Genomic DNA, 25,361 nt, shown 5'->3' on the forward strand with positions numbered 1-25,361 from the left:
TTTCTGTGTCCCCAAAGAGTGTCATGTGCCAGCGTCTGTTTAACAAAATCTATTCCATTTAAGGTTGAAAATGAGATTTGAGGCTATTTCTTTTACCCAATATCTTAGTCTAAGCATTCCTGTGAGGTTTTAATCCATAGAAGGGAACCTGACTCTTCCATATCTAATGAAGAAAATGATTCATCCAGTCTATAATTTTTTTTTTCTCCGTTCTGACTCTTCCCAGTTTAGTATCAGCACCATGTCGGGGTTGAAAAAGTATAGTCATTCTTTACTTATTTTCTTAGTTTATTTTGGTTTTGGTTTTGTTTGCAAGGCAATGAAGTTAGGTGACTTGCTCAAGGTCACATAGTTATTTTTTCTTTTTTGCAAGGCTGTGGGGTTAAATGGCTTGCCCAAGGCCACACAGCTAGGTAATTAGTAAGCGTTTGAGGCCGGATTTGAACTCAGGTACTACTGACTCCAGGGCCAGTGCTCTATCCACTGCGTCACCTAGCCGCCTCAAGGTCACATAGTTATTAAGTGGCAAGTACAGAAGTTGCATTCAAACTCCTGTCCTCCTGAGTAGAAGGCCAGTGCTTTGTTCACTGCACCACCTAGCTGCCCCCATGTACACTAAAAGTAAAAGTTAAACAAAAAATATAATATATGCAAAAGAACTACAGTCATTTTGGTGTATGTGAACATTAAGAACTGGGAGAATCAGAAATCTTGTAGGAGGTAACATGAATTAGCATCCCAGGCATGAATTAAACTGTGAGGAATGCTAGAAGAACTTCCTTATAATAATGTTTGTCCTTCACTTTCGAAGTCCACATCAGGGAAGTGATGCCATGACAAGTATATGAATCAGATTTGAGTGAGGGGGTACCATGCTAAGTCACCAATCTCACTTTCTCCTCCATAGCCATTTGGAACCAGTGACCAGATATGAATCAGGATGACTGGAGATGGCCCTAGTTGCAAGGGTTAATCAGGGTTAAATGACTTGCCCAAGGTCACACAACTAGTAAGAGTCAAATGTCTGGGGCTGGATTTGAATCCTTCCTCCCCAAGGCCAGTGCTCTATCCATTTGAGTCTTGAACATCTGTGGGTTCAAAGCCCAATCCCAATGCTCTCTGCTCATGTGACCATGTTTAAATCATTTCCTTGAACCTCAGTTTCCTCATTCATAAAATGAAGGGATGGCTTTTGAAGTCCCTTCCAGTTCTGTACCAATGATTTTAAATTCACAACTTAAATTTAAATTCACAACTGAACAAATAACTTCTCTGAGCTTCAAGTTTTCTTATGTAAAATGGGATGTAGGGTGTGGGAGTTGGACTAGAAGGGCCTACTGAAGTCCATTCCAGATCCTACCAGTTGTTCATTCTTCATTTAAAAGAATAAGAAAAAAAAGATAAACATTCAGAGGACTAGCAAGTAATAACAGTGTGGCTAGAGAATGAGGCTGGAACCAAATTGTGGAAAGCTTTGCATTCTAGGTTAGATTGTAACTTGATGTAGAGGGTGGTTGGGGAGCCATGGAAACCTTTTAGTGAGGAAATAACATAATTGTCTGACAAGATTATAAAGGCTGAATTCATGGAAAAGCCTGGAGGTAAAAAGATCAGTTAGGAGGCCATTGTGGGAGTCCAGACAATTTAGAAATAATAAAGCCCTGAAGAAGAGTAAAGGAAATAGGAATAAAGAAAGGACAATGGATTTGAAAGAGATCTGTCCCTTCTTTCTCAGTAAAATGCCTCTGGAAAAGTAGGAAGTAAGGTTATTCACCCAGAGTGAAGGGGTGCAAAAGTGGTTTGGCAAATGAAGAAAACTGAAAAAGTTTTTCATTGACTCATGTTGACACATGGGTTAAGGCAAAAGTTTATCATTACCTATTTTAAAGCATTGTTTGCTTTGAGACTAAAGACATTTTGATAAAGAGTTTTGAAAAGTAGAAATGAATTATATCAGTAACAATATCCCTTATTCATATTGAATATGAAGAGATAAGATTTATAATAAAAATGAGAAATTATTTCTTCCAAGCTGTACAAAAATGATCAAAGATTAAGATCTAACCCTGTGGGAATAAAATTGAAGAAAGTATAGCAGTTTTGTTTTTCTGCTAAAGCACCTTGGGAAAAAATAAATGAAAAAGAGTTTTGATTATTGAAACCCCTGCTGGAACATGTTGAGGCTTTTGTTTCGTTCCTTTGAAACTCATTCAGATATTAAAAAAATATTGAACAACTTGCAAAGAAAATAATATTTGTTTTAAGTCTAAATAATAAGATTTCGGGGAAATGCAATATGAATCTTGAATTGGCAAGCTAGCTGAGGCTAGAATGGATTGAACAAAAAGAGAGGAATGAATCATTCATTCATTCAAAATAATTTGTTGAAGCCCTATGATGTAGAAGGGTACTTTATTAGAGACTATGAAGAAAGATACAGATTAGGATTGCATATAATACAAGACAAGTCTCAGACTTTATGAGAATCAACTTAATCAAGTTCAGTAAGGCTCATTACCAAGAAGCTGATCACCTAGTGATGAATGTTTTTTGACATTTGGTGACCCATACAAGGAAATAAAATAGAAAATAGCTTTCAGTCAGTCCATTGTGGTCCCACCCATTTCTACACTGATGGTTGCAAAATGTTGGGAAAATAACTAATCAATTAGTCAATCGAAAAACCTACTACATACCTAACTAGGTTCCAGGGATACAAAGAAACATTCCCCACTCTTAGTCTAATATCCTCTCACCAGTCAGACCAATCCAGCCAGGTGGGAAAATTGCTTTAGCACACCATTACCACAAAGCTGAATTTGCAGCAGATTGGTAACATTGCTAGAATGTTCCCTCCTCTTCATGATTGAAATCCTGTGATTCAGAACTGCAGGTTTTGTGGGCAAAAACTTGCTACTCCTGCTCCTACTCCCTAATCCCTCATCCCTATCCACTTCAGCCCTATCCCTCATGAGAACCTTTCCTATCTTCCTCTCCCCTTCCCTTGTGCCCTAGAGAACTCAGTTCTATTGAAAAAATAACTTCCCTTCCTATTTCTTACACTAATGGACACCTGGCTCCCCCAGAAGGTATTGTGTCCTCTGGTTAACCACTCCATTACTGGATGAATATTCTCTTGTGTTCCCTAACACACTGGCCAAGAACAGAAATAAGCAAATTTCTTGTTCCTGTTTCTAGACTCTCTATGCTGCCAGCATTCAGGATTCAAATATTGCTATCTACTAATCAGTTCTCAGGCTCCTCTTTCCTTTAATTTTTTTTTGTTTTTTTCTTTCTCTAAAAAGAAAGGAAACACTATATATTGATTTCTTCTTTCTCTTTAGTTCATTCTGTATTTGTTCAGTATTCTCTTTTTTAACTTTTTTAGAAAGAGGTATTTATTTAGGCGGCACAGTAAAGAAGAGCATTCTCCAAATTCATCTTTACTTATAGTGCAGCAATATTCCATTACAGTTATACACCACAATTTGCTTTGCAATTTCCCAATAGATGAGCATTAACTTTGTTTCCAGTTATTTACTATTACAAAAGAACTGTTATAACTATCTTAGTATTTATGGGTACTTTTCTGTCTTTGACCATCTTGGGGATATATATATCTAATAGTGCCTTTCTCTTTTCTCAAAAAGTCCAGGGGTAGCTAGATGGTGCAGTGGATAGAGCACTGGCCCCGGAGTCAGGAAGACCTGAGTTCAAATTTGACCTCAGACACTTAATAATTAACCTGTATGACCTTGGGTAAGTCACTTAACCCTGTTGCCTTGCAAAAAAAAGCAACAAAGTCTAACATTTGGTTGTCTTCTCAGTCTACAAGGCTACAAAATACTTATCAAAATATTCTTAAATACTCTTGACTCATAGATAATTAACTTCTTCAGCTCACATGACATGCTTCTCTCTACCTCAGTCTGCAGAGAGAGCAACATATTTTACCCTACCATTGCCCATAATTGTTCAACCTCCATGATCCCAAATTCCGATCCCTTTCTCTGATCTTAATTTTCTATACTTCCATCCCTTGAATCTCTCTCTCTTTCTTTCTCTTTTTGCTGTGCTTACCATGGTTTCAGGTATTATCCTTAGGCATATGATTTCTAAATCTACATATCCAAGCTTCCAGGACTGAAGGTCTACTTGACATGTCCACCTGAATGTCTCATAGGCATCTGAAATCCATTATCTTTTTTTTCCCAAATGGACTTTTCCTTTCAAATATTCTTCTTTCTCTAGAGGGTACCATCATCCTTCTAGTCATCCAGTTTTACAACCCCATAAATCACCTTTGTCCCTTCTCACTTTCTTACCATCCCAAATCCAATCAATTGCCAACAATTCTTATCTCTTCTATATCTACTCACAACACCTAAGGGCAGGTTAAGCCTATATAGGCATGGTCAGAGAAGCAGAATGATGGGGTGGAAAGAACCCAGGCTACTGGGTCAGATGGAGACTGAGCTTGACCAGCGCTAGCTTATGACTTCAGCAAACCTCAATAAAATGAAGGAGGTGAATCGGCAGACCTCTGAGCTCTCTTCCAGTTCTAACATCTTGTTATTTTATGTCTATGAGTCTTGTTGGGGCAGAAAACACACACCTCACTGACTACAAAAAACCCTTAATTACATCTCTCTGTTTACAGGATATGAAAGAGTCAGTTCTTTCTGATTTGGCTGATGCTCTCTAAGGGAAGTTTAACTAATAAGCAAAGGTAACACTCTCTGAGGCAGGGAACAAGATGTAACTGATATATCTACCTGACCCACTTGAATGGTTTTACAAGACATTAGTTGAGCTTAATAGGCTAATTACATGACTTTTCTGAACCCCTCCCAGAATCAAGTCCCCCAGCAATCTGATATAGGACATGAAAACCATGAAACAGAGGACTAATGTGTCTGGCCTGAAATCCACCTTTCTAGTGTCTCTCCCTGTTCTCTGTGAGATATAAAGAGGCATATTTAGGATCTCTGATATTTAATTTAATTCAATAAACATTTATTAAATCTCTACTATGTAACAGACACTATGGTGAACAATTTACAATTTTTTAATATATTAAATATTTATTTATTCTCATTTTGTACAAATAATGTTTTTTATACATTAATAAAATATTCTTGTTTAGGAGTAAACAAAATACCCCTCCCCCAAAAATATAGACTCACTTGAATTTTTACAATTTTTCGATTGATCCTCACAACAAAACTGGGAGAGGGTTTGTTTTTATCATCTCCATTTTACAATGGAGAGAACTGGGGGGGGATGACTTGCCCCAGGCCACACAGCCATTAAATGCAGGGTCCTTCAGCCTAGACACTACCATGGAGCCAGGAGAGTGTGATAGAAGAAATAAGCATGGAGGAGAGAATGATGGATCTAATCTCAGGGGCTCTGAATTCACATATATTCGTCTTCCTTCACTACCCCATTAAGACACTAAAGGTGGAATCATTTACTACAAAAACCTTACAGAATAATAATGTTCTGAAAAGGAATGTTCAGCTGAGTTACTCTCTTCAGGTTCAGAAAAACTTTTGAGTTGACAATTCTAAGCTTGAATTACAATATTAGATATTTATTAAGCACCTACATGATTGTCTTGTGATCTGTGTCAGAGATGGCAAGGCCACTAAAGCCATAATAACAATCCATAGGCTGATTTGTTCTCAGAGAAAAAAATTCCCTTACATTGTAGGCACACTGGTAAGGAATAATTAAAGCTTGGAGGATTTATTTTTTACTTACTTTAATGAAATCTATTGATGTCTCTTTTTTGCAGCCTTTTCATTTCCAAATTTCCCTTCTAATGCCACTGAGCTATACCTTATTTAAAGAATAAAAACAAGTTCAGCAAATTTAGCTAACACATTTATGTTGTATGTCTTGTCAGAGAGATTTTAGTGATGCTTATTATGACAGATGTCCTCCTCTGTCATTTTTAACACTTCCCAAAGTTTTCCCCCTTCTCATTCCTCTTGGTCCTTGGGCAGAATGGAAAGAACATTATGCTGGAGGTCATAGAACTCTGCTTTAGCACCTCACTCAGCCACTGGTTATTCATGTGACCCTGGTTCTCCTATATCACCTTTTGGAGCCTTAATTTCTTCAGCCACGAAACAGGGATAATAAATAATATTTATGCTACTTTACAGAGTTGTTGATTTGGAAATTATAGGTAAACTGTAAAGTGCTTTAGAAACGTGAGCTATGATCATTATTTTCGACATAGCAGATTTCATAACATCCATTTTATAAATAAGGAAATGAAAACACCTATAAAGTCACACTAGGAATTAGTAGAAAGTTCGAACCAGAACTTAAGTATCTTGACTCTAAACCCCAGGTCTTTTCCATTGGTATTACAAGGACTACCTTTATTTTTCTAAAGTGTGTCCTTAATGTATAACACAGCATCTGGTACATTGTAGATGCTTAATAAATGTTTATTGAATTGAATTGAATATATTATTGAGAAAGATGTCCTCCTGGCTATGGAGGTACAGGTGTACTAATGTAATCAGTCAATCAAACTTTTATTAATTCCCTACTACGTGCTAGGCATTGTTATGCCTATCAATATTTTTTATCAATATCAATAAATAAAAATAAAATATTTTTAAGGAACTTAAAAGGTATCCTCTACGTTCTTCTGCAATTCTGATTAAGAACAAAGTCTAAGATTGAATCGGATTTGTTTATCCTAAGCATCAGCAAAACTGTCATCCCAAGGCAAGCCAATTATTTTATAAGCAGAGAAGGAGAGGATGGGATGATTAGATACAAAGTATTTTGCTCCATTACTGCTTCAGAACAGAATGTCCTGGCCTGGATGCATGAAAAATAATCTCTCCACTTGAAAATGAAACAAATTTACACTCTGTGTCACTGAGAGAATAAAAATGAAACCAGTGGTACATTGCCATATTCCTTTCCAGACAGTTTCAAATCCAACTTTACTTTGAAACTGCAGTGGTGGAAGCAATTTCTTAATCATGCATATAACTGTTAATCTAATCAGCATGGCACAATCTTCTGGGTGGGATTCTTTTTTTAACTTTCCCATTGTGATAAAGAAAGAATAAAGTTCCAAGCTTCAGAAGTTAGGATGCCCTAGGGATGGATTCAACAGACCCTTGGAGATGAAGTCTCTGCTTCCAGGTTTTAGTGGAAAGCATCTTTAGCTCTGGCTCAAACAGCCTGGGTCTCTGTGGGCAAATGGCTGTCTTTCTTTCTCTGGGTCTCAGTTTCTTTTTTGTGTGAAATAAGGGGGCTGACTAGATAATCTTTAAAGTCACTTCTAGCTCTGATAGTCTCTCTTAAGAGTCCATTACAAATATCAGGGAAAATAGTCTCCAAAAGGGGGCTAAAATCCGCTAATTGGTATTCCCTTCAACATGCTTCATCACTTCCTAGTTTGTAAAAGACCTTATTAAACTCTTCTTGGTGACCTACTAGGTTTCACAAAAGTCCAGAGACTGTCATACTTAGAAAGTTCATTAGCCTGAGAATCAGGAGCCCAGGGTTCTAGTCCAAGCTCTGTCAGTGTTTTAAGTTCACAAGGCAAGTCACTTCTTCCTTAGTCCTTGTAAGAAGGTTGTACTACCAGGTGATTATGGACTTGCACAAATATACTCAGGAATACTTTTACCTCTTGCTGCTAACTATGCTCACACCCTAATTCTGTGTCAATTGATTTTTCCCTGAGCACTTCTTTTTCCTTTTGGAGATTACTAACGGTGCAGAACTATGCCATTCATATGTATACATCTGCTAATTTTTATTAACTCTATATCTAGATACTTGGGGCAGCTAGGTGGTACAATGGGTAGATACCTAGGACCTGGAGTCAGGAAGTCTCATATTACTGAGTTCTCAGACACTTTTTACCTTTGTGGGCAAGTTACCTAATCTTGTTTGCCTCATTTTTCTTTTTTTTCCTCTTTTTAAAAAAATATTTAATGCAGTGGGGTTAAGTGACTTGCCCAAGGTCACACAGCTAGGTAATTATTAAGTGTCTGAGGCTGCATTTGAACTCAGGTCCCCCTGACTCCAGGACCAGTGCTCTATCTACCTAGCTGCCTCTCAGTTTTCTCAACTGCAAAATCAAGGAAATAGCAAACCAATTCAATATCTTTGCCAAGAAAATCCCAAATGGGATCACAAATAGTAAGATAAGACAAAAATGACTGACTGAGCAACAAATTCCTGCATTGGGATTAGTTTTAATCTGAACATCTATTTCTGGGTATGGGTTTGCCTTGACCTAGGCCTTGACTCACTTCCCATACAGTCATCCCTTATTACTCTATGAGCCTGAATACAGAATGAACTCTAAGGATCCATTTTCATATACTCTTCCTTCATTAATTCTTACTTTCTAGTACAGAATTGTACAGGAAAAAAACCCCACAATAAACCTTATAACTCTTTGAGTCCTACTCTTTCATTTTTCAGGAGAGGACACTAAAGTCCTGAGAAGATAAGCTACTTGGCCCAGGGCACAAAGTTAATAAAGGGAAGGAAAAGAAAATAAGCCTTTATTAAATGCCTATTTTGTGCTATAAACTGTGCTAAGTGCTTACAAAAATTAACTCAGTTGATCTTCATGACAACTTTGTGAAGTAGGCACTATTATTATCTCCATTTTTATAGTTGAGGAAGCTGAGACAGACAGAAATTAAGTGATTTGTCCAGGGTCATGCAGCTAGGAAAATCTGAAATTAAATCTGAACTCAGGTCTTCCTAACTCCAGGCCCAGGGCTCTATCCACTGTACCTAGATTCAAATTTTTTTTAATCTTAAAAAACAACAAAAGTCAACTTTATTTTTTAATCAATTCTTTCATTTACCTAGCCCCCCACCCCGCCCCCATCCTATCACCTGCCTGTCCCTCCCAGTTTTGATGACTACTTGGGATATGCAAGGGCACTTCAAACCAGATTGAAGTTCCCTCATCCTTTTCTCATCCAGCTTCAACCTCTCACCCTCTATGAACCACAGAGTCTTCCGAGCCACTCACTTCGCCATGGGCTTGCCAGGCCTGCCATGGAGTTCTGTGGATGTGTGGCTGGATAGTTACATCTGCTGGGGTGGATCCTTGCATAGATAGATGGATTTTAGCCATTTCCTTTAGGGACACAGAGGTGGGATGGCATTGTGTAGAGAGGAAAGGTAGCTGCTAGGCTGTGAGAAATAGTGAACTCCCAGCAGTATCTGAAGATGTTTTCCAGGGGAATAACCTGAGGTCCCCTCAACTCAACCAGCCTGCTGCTCACTTTCTTGGGAGGGCTGAAGCAGAGCTCCAAAGAGAAGCAAAGCCTAGACCTGCCAGCCTCTATCTATCTGAGCCCAAAACCACCTACCCAACACTCCTATCCATTCATTCTAAGCAGCTGGCCCTTTGTCCTCCTCCTGGTGACTTAGATCAACAATCAAAGGCCTAGCCTAGACTTAAGGAATAGTACTGGAACATGAGAGCAGAAAGTGGGGGGGAAAGCCTCTTTGGGGAATTAATTAATGCTTCTTATATGTAATCCCCCTCTTCACCAGGCAGGTAGGCAGGAATGAAGGAAACTAGGAGAGGTGGAAAGAGGAAGGGAGGGAGAAAGAGAAGGATTGGAAAGGAGGAAGAAAGAAGGAAAGGATTGAAAGTCTTTTCCACCTGACGTTGTTTCCCTCAGCCCTACCCACCCCTGCCACCCCACCCCCCTTCCTAAGACAGAGCCAAGGCAGGTAACAGAGAGCTGCCTTGTTCTTGTTGTTGCAGCTCCTGCTGCTACTGACCTCCAGAGGGAGATAAAACTGGGGAAGGAAGGAGACCCGAAGCCCAAGGATGGGCTTTGAGTGGGCAGCCTGTTGCCCAGGTTCCAAAATCTATCCATCCATCTATGCAGGGATGTAGCCATTCAGTTACACACCCACTGAACTCCCTGGCATGACCTGGTCATGATGAGGAATGGAGCAGTTCTGCAGTTCAGAGAGATGAGGAGTAGGAGCTGGATGAGAAAGAGGGGGGAACTGAGTCTCCTGTGTTCCTCCAGTTGATCTCTCACCTGTTCCAAAGCACCAGTAAAGGTCCTGAGGCTTTGAGGGTCATCCTTGCTCTGTAGCAGTTACCAAGGAAATGGTTCCAATCTCAGTGTCAATGCCCCAAAGCAAGGGAATAGATTGATAGAGGACAGCCCTTCTGCCCTCTCACCCCACTCCTATCCCCTCAGGACTTCCTTGACAGCTCTAACAGCCAGGTTTTTCTGACTCTTAAGTCCAAAGCCCTATCCAGTATCCCACAATGTTTCTCCAATGTGCTATTCTCTGTCTGTCTTTCTTCTCTACTTAATCAGTTAATCACTTATTCAAACTACCCCCATGTTCTTTCATACACATACCCAGGTACTGCATCTCATATCATCCTTTCAAACAAAGATCTCCAGCTTCAAAAGTGTGTCTTGAACTCTTTTATAAAACTTGGCAGTAAATCTTTATTGTTAACAGCTGCAAGAATGTTGTCTGTATTCAGGGGTATACCAGAACCGGCTCTCACCTACTCCTGAGAGCCAACTGTTATATTTTCATAGTGAGAATTTGTACCCTAGAAATCAGCAAGCTTTATAAATCAGGGTTTCATTTTTTTGTTAGTTGTTTAGACTTAAGGAAAAGTGATAGAGAAAAATGTTAATAATGAAGATTAAACTTTAAAGTCTATTGTGCATAATTTTTTTTCGAATTGTTAAATATTTACCAGCACACTCCTGGATGCATTTTTTCTTTTTCTTTTTTTTTAAAGATTTTATTTATTTTGAGTTTTACAGTTTTCCCCCAACCTTGCTTCCCTCTCCCCCCCCAAAAGAAGGCAGTCTGTTAGTCTTTACATTGTTTCCATGGTATACATTGATCTAAGTTGAATGTGAAGAGAGAAAAATCATACCTGGATGCATTTTTGCTACAGTATTGTCTGCCTTCTTCCTAGATTCTTAATCGTATTGGAGGATCTCTTTTAACCCTTACATTCTATAAGTCTATGAGACCAAAAAAAAGGATCTAGCTAAATTATTTGCTAAAGATAATATAATTCAAGTATTCCTAAAAATGACCAAGATCATAGATTTAAAACTCTGAGAGATGTTATGTGTAATTTAATCTAATTTTTCATTTTACAGATGAAGAAACCAAGGCTCAGAAAGATTAATGGCCTTTCTCAAGGTCATACAGCAAGGATGTACAGATTTAAACCACATCTACTTATCTTTTCATTGTAACAGGCATTTTCCTAATAGTGAATGAGATTTTATTTGAAATAGTCAAAGTGCTTATATCCACCAAACCTCCCATTCTGACTTAAATGATTTAAAGAATAGGATGACCTGATTAAATTAACCTGCTCTGACTCCTAGGCCTAAACATATAGGTAGCCTTGGGTGAAAATGGATGTTTCAACCCTCATTTTAAAAAACAACATAATGCATAATACAGGGAAGGCTGTTTTTCTTTTCAGAAGTGTAACTTATACTCATTAATTATTTGGTAGTTGAGAACAGGTGCAGAATGGGAATGCTCAACCTAATACCCTCATTACTACCTACCATTTTGTTTCCTAGTGTAACAAAGGTTTTTTTTTTCCTGAGTAGAGAAATAGGAAAGAGGAAATTTGCCAGATCTATGATATAGAAAAGAATTATTAAGTGCCTATTACCAAAACAAAAGGAAAAGACACAAAAACTTTAAAAAAACAGCAGAAAATGTTTTCCTGGAATAATAAATAGGAAGGGTTATTCACACAACTTTGTTTTTGAAGGGAGAATACCCAACTTAGCAGGATGGTGGATCAAAGTTTATGTAATCAGATAAATGATCAACATTTTTGCATTTTTCCTTTCCACAAACTACACACATAATAATCATATAATCTTTGTGTTTCAAGGATTCTAAAGGAACATAAAGTCCAACCTATAGCTAATAGGAGAACATTCTACAGCAGCTTTGACATGTGGACATCCAATCTCTATACTTAGCATACTAACTGGTACATAGACTCCTATAGATGCAAGTTGACCTACTGACTTTTTTTGTAGATCTCTAATTAGGGGGAACTCCCTATCTCCCAAGATAGCTGCTTCTACTTTTGGAAAGCTCTGATTGCTAGGAACTTTTTCCTTAAGATGAGACTAAATATACCTCTTTGGGACATTTACACACTACTCTTGGGTTTTCCTTCTGAGAAAGTAGGGAAGCAAGACAAAAGTTGATCCTCTTCCATGTATAGGAACCTTTCAAATACTCAAAGGTGGCTACCTTGATCCTTCATAAGTCATTTAGGAAGGTGAAGAGTCTAAAGATCATGCCTTTTGAGTTTCAATTAAAGTCATTTGAATCTTTTCATTTCTGAATAGAGTATCATTTCTCTTCTAACCACCAAGGTCTATAACTTCAGAATTATCCTTTATTGTTCCTTTTCCTTCATTCTCAGTCCCAGCATCTCCAATCAATTGTCAAGACTTGTTGCTATTATCTCCACAATATATCTTGCATCTATTGTCTTCTCTCTACTCACTTGGCCAGCACCCTAGTTCATATCCTTATCATCTCTCACCTGGATAATAATAATAATAATAATAATAATAATAATAATAATAATAATAATTTTAACTTTATCCAGTCATTTAAGGTCTATAAATTTCTAAATAAATATTTCCTTTGATCCTCAAAACAATCTTATGAAGTAGGTGCTATTATTAGCTTCATTTTTAGACAAGGAAATAGAAGCAGGGATGTGCTCATAAATCTTTGAGGCAGAAATCAAACTCAGGTTGTCCAGTCTCTGAATCCATCACTCTATCTACAAGCCTCCTAATCAACTGGAGAAAAGGTTTTTCAATCTCTCCTTTCTCCATCCTTCCTCCACACATGTACCAAAGTAGTTCTTAAAGCACAAGCTTGATCATCTCACTCCCCTAGGGACTCTAGAATATTCAGGAGTTCCTCAGAGATTCTAGGATAAAATACCAACATCTCAGGTTGGCATTTAAAGTCCATCACAATCTTGATACCATATCCTGTCATGAACTTTCTGTTCCAGTCAAACTCACTACATGACTATTCCAGTTAAACTGAACTCCTCATTGCATCATCTGCCTTCTTCCCTAGGCATCTCAAATGTTTGAAAGATGTTCTCTCCTCCCTTTAGCCTCCTAGAATTTCTAGGAGTCAGCTCAGCAGAACCAAGAGAACATTGTGAACATTAACAGCAACACTGTGTTGGGGGGCGGCTAGGTGGCGTAGTGGATAAAGCACCGGCCTTGGAGTCAGGAGTACCTGGGTTCAAATCTGGTCTCAGACACTTAATAATTACCTAGCTGTGTGGCCTTGGGCAAACCACTTAACCCCATTTGCCTTGCAAAAACCAAAAACACCCCCCCAAAAACCCAGCAACACTGTGAATTAATCAACTATGATGGATGCAGCTTCTCTCAGTTCAGAGATCTGGGATAACCCTGGGAGACCTGTTATGGACAATGCCAACAACATCTAGAGATAAAACAAACAAACAAAAAATCTCAACCCCATAGAATCTGAATGATAATATGTTCACTTTTTAAAAACTTCTCTTATGTTTTTCATTTTAATCCCATGGTTTTCTTTATTTTCCCTGGGTCCTAATTCCTCAAATACAAAATAACTAATATTAAATATGTTAAACACAAAAGTACACATATACCTTTTAACAGACTGTTTACTGTTGAGGGGAGGGTGGAGGGAAGGAAGGGTGGTAGAAAAATGTGCAACTTAAGGGGCGGCTAGGTGGCGCAGTGGATAAAGCACCGGCCCTGGAGTCAGGAGTACCTAGGTTCAAATCTGGTCTCAGACACTTATTACCTAGCTGTGTGGCCTTGGGCAAGCCACTTAACCCTATTTGCCTTGCAAAAAAACCCTAGAAAAATGTGCAACTTAGGGAAAATGCAAGGGGAATTATGCAAGTGGTTGAATGTTGAAAAACTTCCATAACATATACTTGGAAAATATAAATTAAGATATCAATTAAAAAAGAAAAAAATAGTCTCAACTCAGATAATGCCTCCTGTAAGGACTGTTTTCTGATTCTCCCTAAATGTTAGTGCATCTTTCCACTTCAAGTTAGAGTGTTTTACACTAATAGCAACATTGTGTGATGATCAACTATGATGAACTTACTCTTCCAAAGGACATGTGAGAGAAAATACCATTCACATACAGAGAAGGAACTATGGAGTCTGAATGCTGATATATGTTTAACATAGTTATACATGTATAAACCAATATTAGACTATTTTACGTCAGGGGGAGGGAGAGAGAAGGGAGGGAGGGAGGAAAATGAGAAACTCAAAATCTTACCAAAAAAAAAGCTATCTTTGCAAGTGGTTAGAAAAATAAAATATTAAATAGTGTTTACAAATATCTTTTTAAACATTATTTTCCCTTCCCTCCCTCCTCTGAGAGTACTCTGTGAAGTTAGAGACTATTTTTCATTTTATCTTTTAATTCTCAGTACCTAATTCAGTACTTGGGAAGGACTTGATAAATGTGCATGGGATTGGATTGGGTAGGATGAGATGGAATGTGTCATCTAGAAAAAGAGAAAACTTGAGAACCATGATCATAATCTCTTCAAGTATTTGAAAGACTGACACACGAAAGTGGGATTAGGTTTGTCCATCGGCCACACTAATGATGGCAAATATTGTCAGCTGAAAGTAACAATAAAACAGAAGAAAGAAAAAGTATACAAAGTGAACACAAGCACCATCTACAGTGGTTAAAATTTCAATTAAAAAAGGTATATGGAAATATTGTTTATAAAATTAAATGTCTAGAAAGTCTATTTAGCTAAGATAAACAAATAAATTTTCAGGGATCTAATTTGTTATTTTATAATGATGGATGATTATTTGTTAGCTTAAGATAAGGCACTGTATATTCTTCTTCTTCCCCCTTTGGAGATTGGTCCTCCTTAATTTGTACAGCAGCTGTCCACAGGCTCAGCTCTACTGCTGTTTTGGCAGCCTGCTGATTCTTTGCTCCTGGGAGCTCACCATATTGATGCCTCACCTAGAAGGAAACTTGACTTCTATTGAAACTCAAAACTCCAGAGTTCAATCAATCAACCAAACTTAGCTTTCCCAGTTGCAGTACTGGGCATTCTCAAGAATTACTAATTTGTTATTTTTTTTAAAAAATGTTTTGGTTAGAAATTCAATTTCTATAGAATTTGAACATAAAATTTATTCATAACTTCAGCATCGAACTTCTCACTCACAGGCAAAAACGACTATAACAAAAAAAGTGACCTTAATTGAATGGGGAGGAGATGCTGAGTTGACAAGTCTAAATGTGATCCTGCCTAATGAATTTGCAAATGGTTGTTCAGTTGATGACATCATCCCATCTGTTCAGTTTTTTGTTTTATACCTTATCTTAGGGGATAAGGCCTCAAACAGTTAAAATGTGGGGAAAATGATGCAGTTATACAAACCTTCTATGTTAGAAGTCATCCACTTTATTCTCCACAAAGGGCTAGTTTCATGTATGCAAAGAATAGGAAGAATAAAATTATGCCATAGAAAGGGCAACTAGAAAAAAGTGGGTCAGTTTAGTATTTGGACGTGAAAATGAGATCAGATGTTGACTACATCTCTAAGATTCTATGACATGTGGAAAAGCTGGCCAGAAACACCCATATTTTCACCCAAGACAACTTTCCAATTCATTTGTGTTGAATTTTCTTACAATGAAATACTTCATGTAGTTGACTTGTGTGAGCAGAGTTTTCTACTAGGAATTATAGATAAAAAGAGAGGGAGCTATCTATGGCCCTCAAATCTCAAATCCAATTTCAAATGCAAAATAATAGGATAATGGGATAGATTTTATTGATGTGAATTGGAAAAAGTTTTAAACAAACTCTTAGATAGTATTCCAGGAAGGGCCAGGCAAGAGGACCCTGGCCTCAAGGAAGGTAGAAGGTGACTCAATAGTGATAGACATTTCACTCACTTCACAATTCTGCCTGCTTTCCACCAATAAGGCAGCATGGCTTATTAGGTAAAGCACTGAACCAAGACAAGAAGACTTAAGTTAATGTGACCCTCTGAACAGAGACTGTCATAGCTTCTATCCATTTAGCAATAGTGCTAGACCTGGGAGTGGCTGCTACACTTCCAGTCCAGGTATAAGAAGGGAACCCCATCTCCAAAGGGGGAAAGGGAAGAATATAGGGATAAATAATATAGGGATAAATAATCATCTATCATCATTAAATAACAAACTAAATCCTAGTTAATTTACTATTCTTACCAAGCAATTCTCTAAGACTGTTAAGTTCCAGAGAAGATGCAAATTTGCATCAGCAATTCTAAGTTGTAGAGAAAGATTTGAAGTGCATTTTTGGAGAGGAAGTTTTCTAACCTGGGAGTTTGGTCACTATGCCTTATCCTCTCACATAGCTAAAGCTCAAACATTGAAATGCATCATTTCAAGGTTCTGGGGTCCCTTTAAAAGATTTTGATGGATTATCAGGAAGCTGAGGAAGCAGGCTTAACGGTCAAATAACTTTCCAGTGACTGCCCATGTCAGACTTGTCTTAAGAGTCTCATAGGAAAGACTCTTCTTTTCCATTTCTCACTCAGAAGGAGGCTTTGTTTGCATCATTCAGAAAACCTAGACAGAATTAATGTGACAACATTACAAGCATAATCTTACTGCTTCCAGGAAGAAAAAGTGGTTATCAAAAGGTGGAACACTATCTCTTTTTTTTTGAAAGTTACTAACTATATTTCTTCAGACTTTCTATTTCTATTTCTTTTTTTGTTTCAATTTCAAATGAGCTTTCTACAATGTTATTATCTGTTACAATTATTTGCATAAATTGTCTAATAAGATTTTATTGCTCACACAGGAATTGAAAAAGCAGAAAATTACAACTTTATTAGTATCAAGTGCTTCTTGGAGAGAAAAAAATATCAAGCATCCATTGGGATGTGATTTTGATACATTTAATGTTTGATGTTCATCCCATATATCCAAATTACCCATTGAATTTCCTCAAAATTGGACATGAAGACACTAATAGAAATTTAATCATTAACATTTAACTGTGGTAATTAATTTTCCCAAAATCATTCTTCAGAGAGATCATTGTGATCCACATATCAGACAGGAGTACTCTCAAGGGAGTGATTGTAATTAGTTTTGTTATTCTTCAGGTTTTTATTTTTGGTCAAGACAAAAACTTTTTCTAAATTTCCATCTCTTTAGCTGAAATAAAGTAGAAAAAAGGGAAAGTCCTAGTGGAAACATTGGAAATTCATTCTGTCCTTCAATACTTACTGAAGAGCAACTTTGAAATATTTTGACTTACTGAATATCTTGAAATAAGAAATAAGAAAAAGAATTTCACAAGAATATAAAACTAAGAAAAAATTCGGAAGTTTTTATATATCCCCCTTCACCATGGTCTTCAGAAAGATTAAAGAAAGGAAAAAATCTAGATTTGAGGAACTCCCTTCTATTGATTATTGCCTTACATAAAATAAAGTGATAGTGGTGAGCATCCATTCCAATTTTGTCACTTTACAAGTGAGGAAACTGAGTTCCAAAGACATAAAATTATTGAATCAGGGTCATGTAGCAATAAGAAGCAAAAATGGTAAGAGATCCTAAACTTATTTCTACTATGACATGCCACCTTGACTACTCCTTTAATAATTTTTTTCTTTTTCTTTTTTTGCAAGGCAATGGGGTTAAGTGGCTTGCCCAAGACCACACAGCTAGGTAATTATTAAGTGTCTGAGGCCGGATTTGAACTCAGGTACTCCTGACTCCAGGGCCAGTGCTCTATCCACTGCGCCACCTAGCTGCCCTACTCCTTTAACATTATAATTGATCTCTTTCTTTTCAAAATTCCTACAGCAGAGATGTCAAATAGGTGGCCCAAACAGTTGGGATTACAGTTGGAAGCAGATTAAAACATAGTTCCTATCTGATTTTAATAAGTGGATATTGTAATAAAAAAGAAATATATAAATGCGTGGTTTTCTAAGCCCATAGGCATTCTTATGTACAGTTTAGTGAACCCTATATTCATTTCCATATATTTAACTTTTCTTCCATATATAACTGATAGGATTTAGACTAGATGGGAACTCTGAGGGGAATCAATCATATTGCTTCCTTTTTTTTTTAGGTTTTTGCAAGGCAAATGGGGTTAAGTGGCTTGCCCAAGGACCACACAGCTAGGTAATTATTAAGTGTCTGAGGCTGTATTTGAACTCAGGTACTCCTGACTCCAAGGCCGGTGCTCTATCCACTGCTCCACCTAGCCACCCCAATCCTCATATTTCACAGATGATCAAAGTGAAATGCAGAGAAATTTTGTGAATTGCCTAAGATCACACAAGTCGGTGGCAAAGCTGCCATAGCTTCTGTCCAGGTTAACTTATTCATTATACAACCTCAGATAAATATATAATCTCAAATTATTGTACTGCATTATAAATTCCTTGAGGATAGGGCCATAGATAGCTCCCTTTCTTTATATCTATAGTTCCTAGTAGAAAACTCTGCTCACACAAGTCAACTACATGAAGTATTTCATTGTAAGAAAATTCAACACAAATGAATTGGAAATTAACATCAATTTTAATAGACTGAGGGATAGAGAAGGGATGAAGATTTAAAACACTAAATATACTCATTCTTTTGCTTTTGCAGTCAACAAGTATTTTTTAAGTTAGGCACTTTGATAAGATATATACATATACATATATATATATATATATATATATATATATATATATGGCAAAAACAGCCCTTTCCCTAAAAAAACTGACATTATGATGGAGGAAAAAGATCATGTGAATAGCTAGGTATATGTAAGGTAGATAAAGGAAGGACCCAAGGAACAGATGGTGGAATTTGAGCCAAAACTTAAAGGAAACTTGAAACTAGGAGACCAATGTGAGGGGGCAGAGACTCCTGTGGTGGGAGATGGTCAGCAAAGGTTAACCCATTGGGTTAAAGGATTAGGTTGGAAGGACATGGACAAAAAGGAGAGAATGAAACCAAGTCAGAGAGATTATATATATATATATATATATATATATATATATATATATATACATATATATATATATATATATATGGATAGATAGATAGTTAGAAAGATGTGTAGATAAATAGAAAGATAGGTAGATATAGATAGATAGATGATAGATAGATAGATGGGTAGATAAATAGGTAGATAGACACAGAGATTGGTAGATAAATAGAAAGATAGGTAGATAGATTGGTGATAAATAGATAGATAGATAGAAAGATGGGTTAGTGGGTAGATGGGTAGATAAATAGAAAAAGAGATAAATAAAGCTCCTCCAGAGCAGTGAAACTCATTGCCCTCATGAACTTTGTGCCCCATCACTGAGCATAATGCAAAACACATAGTAAACATTCAAGAAATATTTGCCATGATTTGAAAGGAAAGAATAGACAAGTTGAGGCAGGCAGGGAGGGGAGGTGGGCAGAGGGGGAGAGGGGAGAGAAAATGAGAAACATAAAGACAGAGACAGAGAGATAGAATCAGACAAAGAGAGAGAGAGAGAGAGAGAGAGAGAGAGAGAGAGAGAGAGAGAGAGAGAGAGAGAGAGAGAGAGAGAGAGAGAAGGGGGGGAACAAAGAGAGGGATGGAGAGAGACAAAGATAGAGAGAATGTGTATAGAACCTAAATGAAAATAGGTTCTGTGTTATAAAGAAAAGGGAAAAAAGATTTAAAAGGTGTTTTGAGGCAGTGCCAGAATCACAAAATGATCTGTCTTTCCTGATTTCTACATTGTCAGCAACCAAAACTCCAGAATGTAGTTGGCAATTTTCTTGGGATGATGAATGAGAGAAAAGCCAGTTGGGGGCAAATTCTAGAAGATTAAAAGAACCTTCCTGACAAAAGGCTGTTTTTCAACCAGCTGCTGCCATTCAGAAGAAACAGTCAAAACAGAGGTCAGATTTAAGGTGATGTTAGTATTAGTTATGTAACTATTATGTTATTGTGACTATAACTATAGTCATGTAACTATTGTGACAATACCAGGTATGAAAGTTCCTATTTCCCAAGGGGAAAAATAATGAAGAAAACTGGAAAGAGGATTGGTTAGAGAGTCAGAAGTTTGGGTCTGAGAACTGCCTCAGTCACTTACTTCCCTGTGAGACTGTAGGCAGGTTATTTAATCACTTGTCTGACTCAGTCTCCCTCACTCACCATATGAGTATTATAACACTTGAAATACTTCACAGATTGTTGTGAGAAATACCAGTGCTGCCTTTTCTCAGTCCCAGTTTCTACTGATTAACTTAGCAAATGTGCAAGTCTCCATTTCTGAGGGCTGGGACTTTCTATATGTTAATATAATTTGTATGGAATGGAAATGATAGTATATAATTATTTAAGGATTCTGCCCTTTGTTGACTTTATTTAAATGACTGCTTTACAATTTTCTAAAAGGAAAAATGGTGACCACAGGAGATAAAGAAATTGACTTCAAGTTCTTTAACCAAAATACTAGGTGATTTAAGCAAAGGGGCAAAATTTGTGGACTTCTTTTATTTAATAATTCAGTTACTAATGTTTTTCAATATGATGTATTCGTCTTAGTACTTTTTAGGAGAGGCTGTGTATAGTCCTGACTCTTTAGTAAAACTAAGAGGTAGAAGTCAATTCTGTTTTAGATACTTAGTAGCTGTGAGATAATGGATAACTTGCTTAGTCTCTCAGGTCTCCAGGATCCTCATTTGTAAAACATGGATAGTAATAATTGTACTCCCCAAGTAACTCCATAAGCCTGTTGCAAGGTTCAAATGAAAACGTAGGCAAATGAGTTATTTAAATAATATTAGATCCTTAGATAACAATGCTTAATAGACTATCTTATGTTAATATTGGTTTGTGATCTTCAGTGGGGATAAGAGTATAGGACTTTTATTTGCCCTATGCTATTTTTATAGCATAAAACATGAATGATTAACTTATGTGGCCACTTCAAATACTGGCATTCTACCACTCCTTGACTTACAAACTTCTCTTTTATGTTTTTTCCAATTATATGCAAAGAAAGTTCTCTTAGTTTTTTTTTCTTAGTTTTTTTTTTTTTTAGGTTTTTGCAAGGCAAACGGTGTTAAGTGGCTTGCCCAAGGCCACACAACTAGGTAATTATTAAGTGTCTGAGACCGGATTTGAACCCAGGTACTCCTGACTCTAGGGCCAGTGCTTTATCCACTACACCACCTAGCTGCCCCACAAAGAAAGTTTTCAATATTCATTTTTAGGGGGTTAAGTTCCGCAATTTTCTATCTCTCTCCCTTTCCTTCCCTCCCCTTCCCCCTCCAACTGACAAGCAAATAGTCTGGTATAGGTTATATATGTGCAATCATATTTAACATATTTCCATATTGATCATGTTATGAATGAAGAATCAGACTTAAAGGGGGGGAAAACCATGAAAAAAAATATAAAACAAGTTTTAAATAGTGAAAATAGTATGCTTTGGTCTCCATTCTGACTTCTCTGGATGTGGATGGCATCTTCCATCATAAGTCTTTTAGAATTGTCCTTGATCACTGAACTGCTGAGAGGAGTTGAGTCCATCATAGTTCATCACACATGGATCATCACACAAAGTTGCTATTAATGTTTACTATATAAATCTTTTTCTTTTTCTTTCCTCCTCTGTCCTCTCTTATCCACTCCCTTTTCCCCTAACAATATGAAATACAGATTAAACACTTCTGTTTTAGAATAATTCACAAATGACATTTTTTAAACTTAAGATTTTCTTTTCTCTCCCTTTGTCCCTTTCCTCTATTTTCTTTCTTTTCTATTTCTTATTTATCAAAATGAAATATCGATTATGTATTTTATAAAACTTTAAATCTCTCTCTCTCTCTCTCTCTCTCTCTCTCTCTCTCTCTCTCTCTCTCTCTCCTGTCTCCTCCTTCTCTCTCCCATTTCTGTTTCTTTTATAAAAATTAAATACTGATTATGCTTTAATTTTAGAATAATTTTCAATTGTATTTTTTAAAAAGGCTTTTCTTTTTTCCCCCACTCCATATTTTCTTTTCTTTCTTCCTTTCTTGACTTCTCCTTTTTCTGTTCCTTAGGTCTGCCAGTGGCATTCACTGACATTGCTAAGACCCAGCAGAGTCATCTTGGATAATAGGGTTGCTGAGTTCAGTGTAGTATCTCAACAACATCAGGTATCCTGTGGCTTCTTAAGAGATATTCAGACATAATACTCAGATCCTCCTAATTCTGAATAACACTATACTGAAATAAGTCTCAGAACTAGTACCCAACTGACCTATGGATGATGCGCTGACTCTGGAGGTAGTCCAATGCCATGGAGAGTTCACAGATAAAGAGCTTCACAGTGTCTTCTTGGAACCGGACATTCTGTTGCAGGTGAAAACGAAGATCACCACCCAGCAGGAGATCTACCACCATAAACATGTCTTCCTCGTCTTGAAAGGAGTACCTGTAACAGCACACATCCCACAGACATAAGTTAAGTGACTTGACAGATCAGCAAGTAACAAATTGCTCAGTCGAAGACAGCACTTAGGTAATTAGCAATGCCATGTTTAGACATATCCTGAAAGAATTAGAACTGTCTGGATGGAAAGTTTTCATCAAAAACTAGATAGATGTATATATATATATGATTTATACTAGCAATGGAGGCACCTGGATTCCATTCCTGGCTTTTTCTATGTGACTACAAGTCATTTAATCCCTTTGGGCATCAGTTTCTTCACCTGTAAATTGGGGGCAGTCATATCTAGCTATAACACAAAGTTAATGGTGAGATACATCTAAGAAAATAGAATTTAGAGTTGGAAGAAACCTTAGAGAACATCTATTGCAAATTTCCCATTTTCGAATTTATAGCATCCTATATTTAGAACTCAAAGATTATTTAGCCCAACTTCTTAATTTTAGAGATGAGGAAATTAAAACCCCCAAAGAGTAAATGATTTGTTAAAGGTCAGACAATTACTATGTAGCAGAACCAGGGACCAGATCCTTATAATTTTAGGAGAAAATAGGGTACAATGGAAAGAGTGAGGGATTTGGAATAGGAGAATCTGAGTTCAAATTCTGACTACTTGCCTGCATGACTTTGGGTAAGTCAATTAGACTCTCTCTTTTCCTCAACTTTCAAATGGGGAAAAAGGGGTATGTGTTAAAGATCCCCTGAAACTCAAGCTATGACACTGAGCTACTAGAATTCCTAATACAAATCTATTTTCCTTTTCATGAAACTATACCGCCTCCTCATAATGACTGTGAAAGCATCATAAAATGTTATATAAATATTAAGGAACTCATAATGTTTGTAAAAGCATCATAAAATACTATATAAATATCAAGGGATTAAACATTGAGAATGCAACACTGTTTGCCAAGCTGTTTATACTACTTTCCCCAAGATGTAATGTTTGGTTTTTTTAAAAAAATTAATTAAGTCACTTTTGATATAGCACACACTTCCCTCCAAAATCTTTTTGCACAATTTATTACTTGAAAAAAAGCTAGTTTGTTGATTAATAGGCAAGCTGCCTTTTAAATTCTGATAATATACTAAGAAGCAATGTTTGCTTCCAAAAGACTTGCCTCAGCTCATATACTCATAAACTCATGGATTTAGGAGTGGAAGGAAACTTTAGAGGCTGTATCTTTCAATCTCATTTTGTAGATGAGACAATTGAGAGGAGAGAGGTCAAGCAAGTGCCCTGAGCAAAAGATGGAATATGAATCTTGGTTTTCTGATTCAAATATGTATTTTTGGCATCACAATATATTTTATTGTTCTATAATTATTTTTATTTCACTAGGAATATGGCTAAGGAATATGTGTCTTGATCAGTGATATCAAACTTAAATAGGAACAGGGGCCACTAAGCCATCCATAAGGATACCTATAGGAAACATATTGACTAAGAAAACCAAGTGTTAACATTATTTATGTTCCATTGTACTTTTATTTATTTTATTGAATATTCCTCAATTTTTATCTGATTGAGCCCCAAAGTTGCCTGCTTCATGTTTGTCACTTCTGATCTAAGTGATTAAGATTGTCTCATACCAAATATTTCATTTATGTTGACTCATAAACCTGTGAATCTGTGCAGTTCATGCATTAGTATCTTAAATGGAATCTTTGTGGTATGGTTCTTTTCCTAAAACATATACATAGATTTGTTGCAGCTAAGGGAAACCTCAAACTGATTAAGAATTCCTAATTGGAGGTTCTGAGGGTTGTAGCAGAAAGAATCCCAGAGTAAGATTAAGGAGACTCCTAAAACTTTTAGCATATTATCTCTCCTCTTCAGACCTCAGTTTCCTAACCCACAAAATGATGGTGTTGTATCCAAAAGATCCCTTCTAGATCTAAAATGCCACAATCAGATATAACCTTAAAGAAACTCGCCCCTCTCTTCCACTTTGAGAAAAGTATGCTATTTTATTAAGATATCTTAATAAAAAAAATTTAATCACTCTGGGAAAAAAGAAGTAGAAGGAATTTTGTCTTGGCAAAAGGAAGGGATAATAAAGGTAGATAATGAAAGAGGTCACAACTACTTGTCAATTTTGCCTACACACTACACTAGCTTACTTTCTTGTAGAAACTTTTAAGACACACAAGATGATTTTTAAAATGAAGACAATAATATCTTACAAAGCTGTTGTAAGGATCATATGATATCATGTATATAAAAATGCCAGGAAATCTGCAAGGTGGAAAATAATCATCATTACCATTATCATCACTATAAATAGGTAAAACAGATGCCTGAAAATTGCACCTTGACCAAGATTGAACATTTCACTTCTACCATCTCCATTTTGGCTCATTTGGAACTGTGGCAAGTACCAGCAAAGACAAAAAAAAAAAAGCAAGCAAGTATTGGCTAGTTTCTATTCAGGATTTTCTTCTTTCATTGTTCTTCACACATCTAGGAAGGGAAAGGTCTTTAAATTAGGGCATTGCTTCTCTGTAACAAAGATCTAGGGAAGGACATAAGGTAGAGCAAGGAAGTCAAGGCCAAAGTACTTTTATCTAGACTTGAAAATAAGTTAAAATCTCTATAATGAAGTGTTCAGGCCTACAGAGATTGATCATGTAAGTCAGTTGTTCTCAACCTTTTTGGTCTCAGAATTTCTTTATATTCTTAAAGAAGTACGAGGGTCATAAAAATAACATCTTAGTATTATTATGGAAAAATTTTGTGGAATCCCTTAAAAAGTATTGGATGTCCCTAAAGGTCTG

At 36.7% G+C, this 25,361-nt stretch overlaps 1 protein-coding gene and 1 non-coding gene across 2 annotated transcripts in view; one reads left to right on the forward strand and one right to left on the reverse strand.

Moving 5' to 3' along the window:
* LOC141506158 (serine/threonine-protein kinase 32A) overlaps window positions 1-25,361 on the reverse strand; it is a 150,822-nt gene that overhangs the window by 59,107 nt on the left and 66,354 nt on the right. The window contains exon 5 of the mRNA XM_074212669.1: window positions 22,392-22,565. Coding sequence (XP_074068770.1) covers window positions 22,392-22,565 — 174 coding nt within the window. The remainder of the gene's footprint in view (window positions 1-22,391; window positions 22,566-25,361) is intronic.
* On the forward strand, window positions 23,789-23,919 carry LOC141510773 (U6atac minor spliceosomal RNA). The gene has a single exon (XR_012475178.1). It is a non-coding gene; the product is annotated as a U6atac minor spliceosomal RNA (small nuclear RNA).

The sequence above is a fragment of the Macrotis lagotis genome, chromosome 1 (assembly GCF_037893015.1).
Source record: "Macrotis lagotis isolate mMagLag1 chromosome 1, bilby.v1.9.chrom.fasta, whole genome shotgun sequence".
Classification (NCBI taxonomy): Eukaryota; Metazoa; Chordata; class Mammalia; order Peramelemorphia; family Peramelidae; genus Macrotis; species Macrotis lagotis.